Raw genomic sequence first — 14108 nt, 5'->3', positions numbered from 1 at the left:
CCCACAAGTTCCGAAAGATGTGCTGTTAGGTAATTTGGACATTTTGAATTCTCCCTCTGTGTACCCGAACAGACGCCAGTATGTGGCGACTAGGGGATTTTCAAAGTAACTTCATTGCAGTGTTGATGTAAGCCTACTTGTGACAATAAAGATTATTATTATTTTGTGTATACTCAGTTGGACTGGACTATATTTCCTAATCCGCATGCTGCATTTCGAAAATAGAATTTCTCTCTCATTTTGATATCAAGCCCCAATATCCTCAGCAACCTAACCGCATCAGTAATGATGGTCAAGGCACATGAGATAAAGTAGACAGATAATCAGGGGCTCTGAGAGAAGGGATCAGTGAAAGGCCCATTACAGGGGCAGAGCGAGTCACTTTAACATTTTCAGTTAAGAAAGACATAGCTTAATTTATGTTCGACACTGTTTACAATGTGAGCTGGATCTGTTGTTGGGAGATATATTGAATATCTGATGATATAAATACTGCAAAATATGTGAGCTTCCATGTTGCTATGAAAACTGACAATAATGGATTTTACAGCCAGCAGTAAATTGATTGTTTTTGATGTTGACCCTGAAGAAAGCTGCCCGTAAACATCTAATGATCTTTGTGGTGTGATTTTCACCTTTTCCAATGTAGTTTAACTGTTGTGTCAGTTACAGAGGGTCTCTGGCATCCAGCAACAGTGATGCCATCAAGCATGGTAAGCAGCCAATTACATTGAAGAATTCTTATAGACAGCAAACCAGGAAGTAACAAGGTTTTATTGTTCACTTTTTACAATTCAATAGGAACTGACATAAAGATATGGGATATGCACATGGGATTAAGGTAGAAACGGAAATGAACAGAGATGTAAAAAGGAGTTTGCTATTTTAAGAAATTGGTGGATTTTTGGCACATAATAAAGAATTTGACATTCTACAATTAATAAATTTGTTTTTCATGGCCGAGGATTTTAACAGTAATTATCATTTAGTACACTGTTAAAAAAACAGTTACTCCTCATTCAACAAGATATAACGGTTTCAAAGTTTTTTTTACAGCAATACCAATAGAATAAAATATGGATGTTCACATCAAACCAATGATGTGTAAATGATTTCCATCTGTGAAGGCGCCCAAGACGCACCCTGTAGAGCAATGAGGAAGCAAAGCAACCAAGACAGGTCAAACAATATGTGGATTTGTGTTTTATTAAATTAAATGCACATGAACAAAATCGTTGATGATGATATTTACAATGACAACTTCCCACCACTACCGATTGCACATTAGAATAATATGTTTATTTTAGTTCAAAATATGGATAGGCGCAAGAAGTTAATTTAACAGTAAAGCAATCACGTCATCCAGCAAAATAGTTTTACCCATAATACTTGAAAAATATTCCGAAATAGTTTGTATCCAAAAGGACAATTGTGGAAACGTAACTGGTTTAATTCCTCAAGCTGGTGTTTCTGTTCCTTCTTATAATGTCTTTGGCTGTATTTCCTTATTCGAATGGGTTGTGTCACTTTGGTAACAGGACATCCATTGGCAGGAGCCTCGTGTAAATTAGGTCTCATGCCAACATCCAGAGATGCCATGATTCATTGAGCAAGTATATAAATCCAATTTCTGTGTATAGACGCTTAGAATTATGGAATGGACTTGAGGTCAGATAAGGGCAGGATACATTTTCAAACTTGTAATGGGAGGAGTGAGTGATCAACTGCTCTGTCATCTCATTATTTTGTATCCAGCCCAACACGTCTCCTTACTTTGGCGATGATATTGACTCCGTGATCCACGATTGGACAGGTTCAAACGTAACAGAGGCAGGTCTAGAGCCACCAAGCCTCCTGGTTTCATTCAAATTGTTAGGAGAGTGACATTCTCACTCAGTGTAGGTTGCTGGTGTAGGAAATAGGGAATAATTCACACTCGTGTGATGGGTGGGCAAGAGATCACTGAGGACTTCAGTGAAGGCATGTTTCTGGGACAAATCAAACTTGGTTTTACTCTGTGTCTGACTCCAGATTCACTTTACATGGGAGCAGCATGCAAAATTCAATTTTAACGCCCTGATTCCGAGGAAGACAGAAAATTACCCCTCTAACTGCAGACAATGTAGACTAAACTGTAATTTCAAATCTATATGTTCATTAATCTATTTAAAACAGCAACAATGAGAACACTTTAGAGGTTTTAATGTCGGTCACGTGTTTATTGCACCTGATGTTCCAATCCATCTAAATTTCCTGGAATTAAGGCTCAGGAAGGTGACTGCTCCAGTGGAGCAGAAGCCAAACTTCAATGGCTTATTCACATGCTGATAACATTGTTGGATGGTGTGTACTATTCTAACTACAGGCCTGACTGAAGGCCGCACGGTCTTGAGCTCACTGGCAGCAGATAGAATCCCGGCCGCAGGGGGCCAGCTGTCTTTACTTTGGTTTGACATTCTCAAAGTTACTGGTGGGCCAAGTGAATCAACAGTGCTCCACCTGGCCCTGCTAAGGATACCTGGGGTCTCCCCTGGCTGATCCAAACCCACTCAACAGATCGCGGATTTTACTCATTCCCTTCCCATCCCTGACTACCACTTGTTTTTTTTTGGGGGGGGGGGCATTTCTGTGGGTCCCTGAAAATGCTTGCCCACCCACTCAATCAAGATCCTGGAAGATAATTTATGATGAAGAAACAAGACACTTTTTTTTGTCTTTTACGGTTATGCTGTTTCACGTTAGGTTTGGAAAGAGTGCCCACTGGCAATCAGAAACATGACAGTATCCAGAACAGATCCTCAAAGCATAAGCTGCAACTTGTAAAATGCTGGATTTACCAGACATATTACTGAAATTCAAAGAGGTTTCAGTGAAACCATGGTGGCTGGACAGGTTGCTTCAGACTCATGCTGTCTTTGTTTTGAAGCTTATTAAGTACTCTGGGTATGCTCCAGAATCGCAAAAAACAACAAAAATAGTGGGATGAGTTAAATTATCCACTGCACAGTCGCACAGGTCTGTTGGGTCATTTTGTGCATTCACTGGTGTTGGTTCCAGCATATCTTTTTGTCCTCTGCATCGTGTCGCAGTAATCACTCGAGCGTGATAAATGTGTTGGCATCCATTAGAATCAGGGTTGGAGTATATCTTCTTACATGAATAGGAGGCATTCAAGGCAAAGTAAGTTCCTTTTCCATAGGAAGTGGCTAAGAAGCATGAAAGGTATATTACTAGAGAATTGCTTAGTACAAAGAACAAAAAATAGTACAGCACAAGAACAGACCCTTTGGCCCTCCAAGCCTGCGCCAATCATGATGCCTGTCTAAAATAAAACTTTCTGAACTTCTGGGGTCCGTATCCCTCTATTGCCATTCTATTCATGCATTCATCAAGATGCCTCTTAAACGTCACTATCATATCTGCTTCCACCACCTTCCCCAGCAGTGCATTCCAGGCACTCACCACCCTCGATGTAAAAAACTTGCCTCGCACATCTCCTCTAAATTTTCTTCCTCGCACCTGAAAGCTATGTCCCCTAGTAACTGACATTTCCACCCTGGGAAAAAGTGTCTGACTGTGCACTCTGTCCATGCCACTCATAATTTTGTAAACCTCGATCAGGTCACCCTTCAACCTCTGTCGTTCCAATGAAAACAATTTGAGTTTATCCAACCTCTTCTCATAGCTAATGCCCTCCAGATCAGGCAACATCCTGGTAAAACTCTTCTATACCCTCTCCAAAACCTCCACATCCTTCTGGTAGTGTGGCGATGAAAAAATGTACGCAATATTTCAAATGTGGGCGAATTAAGGTTCTGTACAGCTGCAGCATGACTTGCCAATCTTTATACTCAATGTCCCGATCGATGAAGGCATTTACTGTATAATTCCCACCTGTATTAGACGTTCCAAAATGCATTACCTCACATTTGCCTGGATTAAACTCCATCTGCCATCTCTCCGCCCAAGTCACCAAACGATCTATATCCTTCTGTATCCTCTGCCAATCCTCTTCACTATCTGCAACTCCTCCAATCTTTGAATTGTCCGCAAACTTACTAATCAGACCAGCTACATTTTCCTCTAAATCATTTGTATATACTATGAACAACAAAGGTCCCAGCACTGATCCCTGCGGAACACCATTAGTCACAGCCTTCCATTCAGAAAATCACCCTTTCACCGCTTCCCTCTGTCTTCTATGACCTAGCCACTTCTGTATCCATCTTGCCAGCTCACCTGTGATTTGATTTTTTTGATTTTTTTTGATTTGATTTGATTTACTGTCACATGTACCGAAGTACAGGGAAAAGTAATTTTCTGCGGCCGAGGGAACGTACACAATACGTACATAGTAGACAAAAAGAAGAATCAACAGAGTACATTGACAAATGGTACATCGACAAACAGTGTTTGGTTACAGTGCAGAACAAGGGGCCAAACAAAGCAAATACATGAGCAAGAGCAACATAGGGCATCGTGAATAGTGTTCTTACAGGAATCCTGTGTACCTTCACCTTTTGTACCAGTCTGCCATGAGGGACTTTGTCAAAGGGTTTTCTGAAGTCTACGTGGACAACATCCACAGCCCTTCCTTCATCAATCATTTTTGTCACTTCCTCAAAACTCAATCAAGTTAGTGAAACCATGCTGCCCATCACTTATAAGTCATTTTGTGAGTAAGTCCTATCCCTCAGAATCTTCTCCAATAATTTCCCTGCCACTGACATAAGGCCCACCGGCCTATAATTTCCTGGATTATCCCTGCTACTCTTCTTAAACAAAGGAACAACATTGGCTATTCTCCAATTCTCTGAGACCTCACCTGTAGCCAATGAGAATACAAAGATGTCTGTCAAGGCCCCCAGCAATTTCTTCCCTTCCCTCCCTCAGTATTCTGGGATATATCCCATCAGGCCCTGGGGGCTTATCTGCCTTAATGCTTTTTAAGACACCCAATACCTCGTCCTTTTTGATATTGACATGACCCGGACTATCTACACACCCTTCCCTAGACTCATCATCCACCAAGCCCTTCTCTTCGGTGAATACTGATGTAAAGCACTCATTTAGTACCTCACCCATTTCTTCTAGCTCCATGCATAGATTCCCTCCTCTGTCCTTGCCCTGGCTACCCTCTTGCTCTTTATATACAAATAAAATGCTTTGGGATTCTCCTTAATGCTGTTTTCTAAGGACATTTCTTGACCCCTTTTAGCCCTCCTGACACCTTGCTTAAGCTCCTTCCTACTTTCTTTATATTCTTCAAGGGCTTTGTTTGTTCTCAGCTTTCTAGACCTTACAAATGCTTCCTTTTTCTTTTTGACTGAGCTCACAGTATCGCTCGTTATCAAACATTCCCGAAACTTGTATACTTGTCCTCCATCCACACAGTAACATGCTGGTCCAGAATTCTAATCAACTAACATTTGAAAGGCTCCCACAGGTCAGATGTTGATTTACCCTCAAACATTCACCCCCAATCTAAATTCTTCAGTTCCTGCCTTAGATTGCTTAGAAAGGCAAACTGATCTATTGCACCTTCTGAAAACGTGACAATTCTAAGGACTGCAAATAGAAAAATTGCAACTTGAAAATCCCAGGCAAGAGATTTTTTTGCATTCTTTGATGGGTTGCGGACATCACTGGCAAGGCCAGTTATCCATCCCTAATTGCCCTTGAACATTTCAGAAGGCAGTAACCAACAGCTCACCGCATTTACCATGGGAAACCCTGTTGCGGAAGGGCGGAATATCCTGATATTTATTTCAGATTTCCAGAATTTCCGCATTGCTTTTGTATCAGAGTTTTATTCACAGCCATTACTCTTCCAACACAACCACCTTGAAACAAATCTGGGGCGGGATTCTCAGCCCCGTTTTTCGGCGTGGCGCGCCCCTACCGGCAGTGAGATTCTCCGTTCACACAGCCAGCCATTATGGTTTCCCATTGTGGGAAACCTGTATGAATTCCCTCATCTCTCACGGCTCCAGTGGAAATAGTTCCAACATCTCATGGACACACAGAGACATAAAGCTTTATAGCACAGAAAAAGGCCCTTCGGCCCATCGTGTCTACGTGGCCATCAACAACCTATCTATTCTAATGCCCTTTTCCAGCACTTGGTCTGTAGCCTTGTAATGCTATTGCCTTTCAAATCCTTTCAAGCAGTGATTCCCAAGACTCTCTCAAATCTCCCCTCATGCCTAGAGCTTCCAATAACTGGCATCATCGTTCTGAAACCTCTGGATTATCTCCAATGTTGACATGTCTGCCTGTATATATTCCTGTGCCGTATAACGTAGCCACTTACAGTTAACCTTGAGCAGTTTATGGTGCCATTTTCCCCATCTGATCGGCACCTGAATTTGCCACCTTAAAAATTCTTCACATAAACTCAGAACAGGCAGCTGCTTAATTTGTTAATTTGAATTGATCCCAGTTCTTTGTCAGACTGTTTGTGGCTTGAATATTCCAGCAGAGTTTTGGTCAACATATTTCTCAGGTACTTACCATTTCTCCCGCAGAAGCTTCGGTTGAAGCCAGTTTTGTTCACTTTTTTAGAAATGTCCATTGTAGTCCCATGATAAAGGACCTGCTCAACATTTAGCCCAGGGTTTTTTCTTTCTGCAGCTTCTTTGTGGACAGAATAACTTCGCCAAAGCTTGCAATTCTGAATCCTTTCAATCTAGACGAGAAAAGTATACACTATTAGATTCTAAAGTAAAAAGAAATAGGTGAACAATTGAAGCTAACATTATTTAATAAAATATATTCCGGATGGAATATTATTAAATCTGACTGAACATTATTCCACAAACAAACATCTTGGGCTTGAAATTTTGAACCGAGCTTGAATCCATCAGTCAGAATGGGATTTTTAATAATAATAATCTTTATTCGTGTCAAACGTGGTTTTACTCTGTATCTGACTCCAGCTACATTTAATAATAATAACAATCTTTATTGTCACAAGTAGGCTTACATGAACACTGTAATGAAATTACTGTGAAAATATCTAATCCTGTTCGGGTACACTGAGAGAGAATTCAGAATGTCCAATTCACCTAACAAGCACATCTTTTCGGACTTGGGGGAGGTAACTGGAGAACCCGGAGGAAACCCACGCAGACACGGGGAGAAGGTGCAGACTCCGCACAGACAGTGACCCAAGCCGGGAATTGAACCCAGGTCCCTAGCGCTGTGAAGCAACAGTGCTAACCACTGTGCTACGGATTTGACAATGGGATACAACTGAGTTCAATTGGGATTCATTCCCAAGCTCAAGTGGAGCAACCTTCCAGGAGAGGGGAAGAGCTGTTCTCGGAGGTCGGATTTGGAGAAGATGTCTGATGAAATTCTACAAGAAAGCACAGATGGGAAAGGTAAGACTCTGTGTTTTTGATACTGAAAGGTCTGCAGAACGAGATTCCTGATGCAGCATTTTTTGGGGTTCTATTTGCATTTTACTGGTTTAACGGAATAAAGAGAATCTCAAGTAGGCCATTTGGTCTGTCGAGCATGCTTAGCAATTCAACAAGATCATCACAGCGGCATGGAATCACAGAAGGAGATCATTTGGCCCATTGTCGTTCCAGCTCTCCAAATGAGCAACACAGAGAATGCTATAATCACATAGTGTCCCTGTAACCCTGCCCGTTCTTCCTTTTCAGAGAACAGTCTAATACCTTTCTGAATGCTTCAATTGGACCAGCCTCCATCACACTCTCGAGCAGTGCATTCCAAAACCGAACCACTTTCTGTGTGAAAAAGTTTCTCTTCATTTCACTTCTGTTTCATTTACTGATTACTTTAAATCTGTGCCCTCTCATTCTCAATCCTTTCACCAGTGGGAAATATTTCCCCCTATCTATTCAGTCCAGGTCCCCCGTGATTATGAATACCTCGATCAAATTTCTTCTCAAACTTTTTCTGAGGAAAACTGTCCCAACTTCTCCAACCTATCTTCATTACTGAAGTGAGAGAGTGAATCCAGGAGTTTCTGGGGTGCGAAAGAGTGAATCCAGGAGTGTCCAGGGATGTGAGAGTGGATCCTGGAGTGTCTGGTGTGAGAGAGTGGATCCTGGCAGCACTGTTGCTTCACAGCGCCAGGGTCCCAGGTTCGATTCCAGCTTGGGTCACTGTCTTTGTGGAGTCAGCATGTTCTCCCTGTGTCTGACACGGAGACATGTGTGACACCTTCTGGGCCAACATTTGCTGCCCATTCCTAATTGCCCTTGAACTGAGTGGCATTTAAGTGTCAACCACATTGCTGGGGGTCTGAAGTCACATGTAGGCCAGATCAGGTAAGGATGAAAGCTTTCCTTCCCTAAAGGACACTAGTGAACCAGACAGGTTTTTACAATGTTTTAATTGCAGATTTCATTGAATTCAAATTTCACCATCTGCTGTGGTGAGATTCAATCCTCGTCCCAATAGCATTACCCTGGGTCTCTGAATTACTAGTCTAATGACAATACTGTTATGTTCTTTGTTATGGCCGTAATACAAATGCATACAGAACATCGAGTTCTTTGACTAGTAAGATGGTTTATTAACAAGATGAACACAAGGAAGGATAACTAACGAATTGTGACACAAACAGTGATGAATAAATGAATTCAGTGAATTCCCCTAGTGCGATTATCCTCTTGTGCAACTTACAACCAACTGCTGGATATTTCGAGTTACATGGTAGATCTCTATCACCACCAGCTGGTTGGAGGTCGCATTGATAACCATATACATTGACAGGCAACTATATACAAAACTGTGCACAGGCAAATCACCACAAATACCACAATGCCACTGCTTCCTGATCCAGCAGTCCCTCCTCTCACTTTGAAGAGTCATAGTTTTACAGCACAAACAGAGGCCCTTCAACCCGCCATGTCTGCAATGCTCATCAAGCACCTAACTATTCTATTCCCGTTATCCAGCACTTCGTCCGTAGTCTTGTAGCTATGACATTTTAAGTGTTCATCCAAATGCTTCTTAAATGTTGCAAGGGTTCGACCATTGTTTTAGGCAGTGGGCTTCAGCTTCCCACCACCCTCTGGGTAAAAAATATTTTTTCTCAAATCCCTCTAAATCTCCTGTTCCTAACCTTTAATCTATGTCCCCTGGTTATTGACCAATCCACTAAGGGGACCATTTCTTCCTATCCATTCGTATGTCTCTTGTAATTTTGTACACCTCAATCAGGTCACACCCTCGGCCTTCTCTGGCAGTTCACCCTCCAATGGGTGGGTGAACATCCCAATAGCTGGGAGAAATGTAACTCTTCGTGTGTTGGCAAGTATTGTGATTGGTAAGTAAAATCTTTATTCCTTTCACTTATTCATTATTTGATATTATATTTGTAATCAGTTAAGGTAAAGTGTAAAAATGGCAGGAGATCCCAGACCCATGTTATGCTCCTCGTGCTCAATGTAGGAGTTCAGGAACGCGGCCTGTTAGACCGCATGACGACTCTGGAGATGCGGATGGACGCACTTTGGAGCATCCGCGATGCTGAGGAGGTCGTGGATAGCACGTTCAGTGAGTTGGTCACACCGCAGATTAGGATTGGTGAGGGAGACAGGGAATGGGTGACATAAAGGCAGAGAAAGAACAGGAAGGCAGTGCAGGTGTACCCTGTGGCCATCTCCCTCCAAAACAGGTATACCGTTTTGGATACTGTTGGGGGAGATGACTCAACAGGGGAAGGCAGTAGTAGCCAGGCTCACGGCACCGTGGCTGGCTCTGCAGCACAGAAGGGCGGAAAAAAGACTGGCAGGGCTATGGTCATAGGGGATTCAATCGTAAGGGGAGTAGACAGGCATTTCTGTGGTTGAAAAAGAGACTCCCGAATGGTATGTTGATTCTCGGGTGCTCGGGTCAGGGATGTCTCAGATCGGCAGCAGGACATACTGAAGGGGGAGGGTGAACAGCCAGTTGTCGTGGTGCATACAGGCACCAACGATATTTGTTAAAAATGGGATGAGGTCCTACAATCAGAATTTAGGGAGTTAGGAGATAAGTTCAAAAGTAGGACCTCAAAGGTAGTAATCTCAGGATTGCTACCAGTGCCACGAGACAGTCAGAGTAGAAATTCAAGAATAGTCAGAATTCTTGAGAGATGGTGCAGGAGGGAGGGCTTCAGATTTTTGGGACATTGGAACCGGTTCTGGGGGCGGTGGGACCATTACAAATCGGATGGTCTACACCTGGGCAGGACTGGGACCAATGTCCTAGGGGGTATTTTTGCTCACACTGTTGGGGAGGTTTTAAACTAATGTGGCAGGGGGTTGGGAACCAGATTGGGAAGTTAGAGGTCAGTAAAGAGGCAACAACTAAAGCCAGTAAGGTACTAGATAATAAACTCATTGTGACTAAGGGGAAGAGTAGACAGGGAAGAGATGATGAACGCAAAGGGACAGGTGGTCTGAGGTGCAGTTGTTTTAATGCGAGAAGTGTAGCAGGTAAGGCAGATGAATTTAGGGGCTTGGATTAGTACCTGGGAATATGATGTTATTGGTATTACTGAGACTTGGTTGAGGGAAGGGCAAGATTGGCAACTAAATATCCCAGGGTATAGATGCTTCAGGAGGGCTAGAGGGCCAGGTAAAAGGGGTGGAGGGGTTGCATTTCATTTCATTTCATTACTGGTCAGAGATTATATCACAGCTGTGATTAAGGAGGGCACTATGGAAGATTCGAGCACTGAGGCAATATGGGTAGAGCTAAGAAATAGGAAGGGTGCAGTAACATTGTTGGGACTTTACTACAGGCCTCCCAAAAACGAGCGTGAAGTAGAGGTACAAATATGTGGACAGATAATAGAAAAATGTAGGAGCAATAGGGTGGTCGTGATGGGAGATTTTAACTTCCCCAACATTGAATGGGACTCATGTAGTGTTGGAGGCGTAGATGGAGCAGAATTTGTAAAGAGCATTCAGGAGAGTTTTTTTAGAGCAGTATATAAATTGTCCAACTCGGGAAGGGGCCATACTGGACCTGGTAGTGGGGAATGATCCCGGCCATGTGGTTGAAGTTTCAGTCGGTGATTGCTTTGCGAATAGCGATCACAATTCCCTAAGTTTTAGAATACTTATGGATAAAGACGAGAGTGGTCCGAAAGGAAGAGTGCTAAATTGGGGATAGGCCAAGTATAACAAAATTCGGCAGGAGCTAGGGAATGTGGATTGGGATCAGCTGTTTAAGGGTAAATCCACATTTGCAATGTGGGAACCTTTTAAGGAAAGGTTGATTAGAGTGCAGGACAGACATGTCCCTGCGAAAATGAGGGATAGAAATGGCAAGATTAGGGAACCATGGATGACGGGTGGAATTTTGAGACTAGCTAAGATGAAAAAGGAAGCATACATAAGATCTAGGCGACTTAAATCTGATGAAGCTTTGGAGGAATATCGGGAAAGTAGGACAAATCTCAAACGCGCAATAAAGAGGGCTAAAAGGGGTCATGAAATATCTTTGGCTAACAGGGTTAAGGAAAATCCCAAAGACTTGTATTCGTATATAAGGAGCAAGAGGGTAACTAGAGAAAGGATTGGCCCACTCAAAGACTAAAGAGGAAATTTATGCGTGGAGTCAGAGGAAATGGGTGAGATTCTTAATGAGTACTTTGCATCGGTATTCACCAAGGAGAGGGACATGACGGATTTTGAGGCTAGGGGTGGATGTTTAAATACTTTAGATAAAGTCGGCATAAGGAAGGGGGAAGTTTTGGGTATTCTAAAAGGTATTAAGATGGACAAGTCCCCAGGTCCGGATGGGATCTATCCCAGGTTACTGAGAGAAGTGAGGGACGAAATAGCTGAGGCCTTAACAGATATCTTTGTTTCATCCTTGAGCACGGGTGAGGTCCCGGAGGACTGGAGAATTGCTAATGTTGTCCCTATGTTTAAGAAGGGTAGCAGGGATAATCCAGGGAATTACAGACCTGTGAGCTTGACATCAGTGGTAGGCAAACTGTTGGAGAAGATACTGAGGGATTGGATCTATTCACATTTGGAAGAAAATAGACATATCAGTGATAGGCAGCATGGTTTTGTGCAGGGAAGGTCATGTCTTACAAATCTAATAGAATTCTTTGAGGAAGTGACAAAGTTATTTGATGAGGAAAGGGCTGTAGATGTCATATACATGGACTTCAGTAAGGCGTTTGATAAAGTTTCCCATGGCAGGTTGATGGAAAAAGTGAAGTCGTATGGGGTTCAGGGTGTACTAGCTAGATGGATAAAGAACTGGCTGGGCAACAGGAGACAGAGAGTAGTGGTGGAAGGGAGTGCCTCAAAATGGAGAAAGGTGACTAGTGGTGTTCCACAGGGATCCGTGCTCGGACCACTGTTGTTTGTGATATACATAAATGATCTCGACGAAGGTATAGATGGTCTGATTACCAAGTTTGCAGATGATTCTAAGATTGGTGGAGTTCCAGATAGCGAGGGGGATCGTCAGAGAATACAGCAAAATATAGATAGATTGGAGAAATGGCAGATGGAGTTCAATCCAGGCAAATGTGAGGTGATGCATTTTGGAAGATCCAATTCAAGAGCGGACTATACGGTCAATGGAAGAGTCCTGGGGAAAATTGATGTACAGAGAGATCTGGGAGTTCAGGTCCATTGTACCCTGAAGGTGGCAACGCAGGTCGATAGAATGGTCAAGAATGCATACAGCATGCTTGCCTTCATCGGACGGGGTATTGAGTACAAGAGTCGGCAGGTCATGTTTCAGTTGTATAGGACTTTGGTCAGGCCACCTTTGGAAACAGCGCGCAGTTCTGGTCGCCACATTACCAGAAGGATGTGGATGCTTTATAGAGAGTGCAGAGGAGGTTCACCAGGATGTTGCCTGGTATGGAGGGTGCTTGCTATGAAGAAAGGTTGAGTAGATTAGGATTGTTTTCATTGGAAAGACGGAGGTTGAGGGGGGGCCTGATTGAGGTCTACAAAATTATGAGAAGTATGGACAGGGTGGAGAGCAACAAGCTTTTTCCAAGAGTGGGGGTGTCAATTACAAGGGGTCACGATTTCAAGGTGAGAGGGGGAAAGTTTAAGGGAGATGTGCAGGGAAAGTTTTTTACGCAGAGGGTGGTGGATGCCTGGAATGCTTTGCCAGCGGAGGTGGTAGAGGCGGGCACGATAGCATCATTTAAGATGCATCTAGACAGATATATGAAAGGGCAGGCCTGTTCCTGTGCTGTAATTTTCTTTGTTCTTTGTTGTTCTCAGCTCTAAGCAAAACAATCCCAGCCTCACCAGCTTTCGTTCATAGCTGAAACGCTCCAGCCAGGCAACATCCTGATGAAATTCCTCTGCGCCCTAGCTGGCAAGTTTCCCGAAACCAAAGCTGAAGAGTTGACTGTGAAAAACTTCAGATGCCACCACTGGTGCCAGGGATAAGCTTTTAATATACTATAGCTGAAGAAATGAATGGATATCAAACCAAAAGACAAATTATATTTTAAGCACCTTAAGCATCAGTTTTTAAAATTTTTTAAATGTCTTACATCGAACACCTAGGGCGAGTTCTTTCGGCTATCACGCCAGCGGGATCTTACTGCCCCACCGATGGCACACCCCCGCCATATGGGTTTCCCGGCAGCATGGGATGGATTCAATGGGAAGTCCAATTGGCAGCGTCGGGACTGAAATATCCCGTTGCCAGCCAATGGCGGGCCACCTCCTGCTGCCGTGGGGAGGCCAGAGAATCTCGCCCCCAATGTTTGTTAGAAACTTGAATGCTTTAAGAACAAAGTTGAGGAAAAAGCAATAATACATGTAATCAGATTTTATTGAACATGCATACCTTGACTATGTCAATAATATTTGGCAGACAGGATTTCTTGAATGTCTCTGCTAGCTCTTTGTATTCTGTTGCACTTGGCTGAAGAGTAACAATTAAAACCTCTTCATTTTTCATGTTGGTCCAATTTGTTGGGAATTCATCTTTGGCTGGAACATTAAATAGACACAGATGCAGTTCCAAAAGTTAATGTCAAAATTTAACGTTGCATTTGTAAATCTTTGCAAACAAGGTTAATTTTGATGTGCGCGACATTCTTGTCATCTAACATTAAAGCAAAACAGTGCTGTGAAGGC

General features: G+C 42.9%; 1 protein-coding gene across 1 annotated transcript in view; it reads right to left on the bottom strand.

Moving 5' to 3' along the window:
• Positions 1–756: 756 nt before the first annotated feature.
• Positions 757–14108, bottom strand: part of LOC140387836 (protein mono-ADP-ribosyltransferase PARP14-like) — an 83204-nt gene continuing 69852 nt past the window's right edge. Inside the window, exons 18-20 of the mRNA XM_072471031.1 lie at positions 13816–13961; positions 6514–6688; positions 757–3206 (exon numbers count right to left, since the gene is read on the bottom strand). Of these exons, the coding sequence (XP_072327132.1) occupies positions 2905–3206; positions 6514–6688; positions 13816–13961 (623 nt within the window). The 3' untranslated portion in view covers positions 757–2904. The remainder of the gene's footprint in view (positions 3207–6513; positions 6689–13815; positions 13962–14108) is intronic.

Source organism: Scyliorhinus torazame, chromosome 2 (assembly GCF_047496885.1).
Source record: "Scyliorhinus torazame isolate Kashiwa2021f chromosome 2, sScyTor2.1, whole genome shotgun sequence".
Taxonomy (NCBI): domain Eukaryota; kingdom Metazoa; phylum Chordata; class Chondrichthyes; order Carcharhiniformes; family Scyliorhinidae; genus Scyliorhinus; species Scyliorhinus torazame.
The sequence above is the reverse complement of the archived record's forward strand: the minus strand, read 5'-3'. Positions and strand labels throughout refer to the sequence as shown.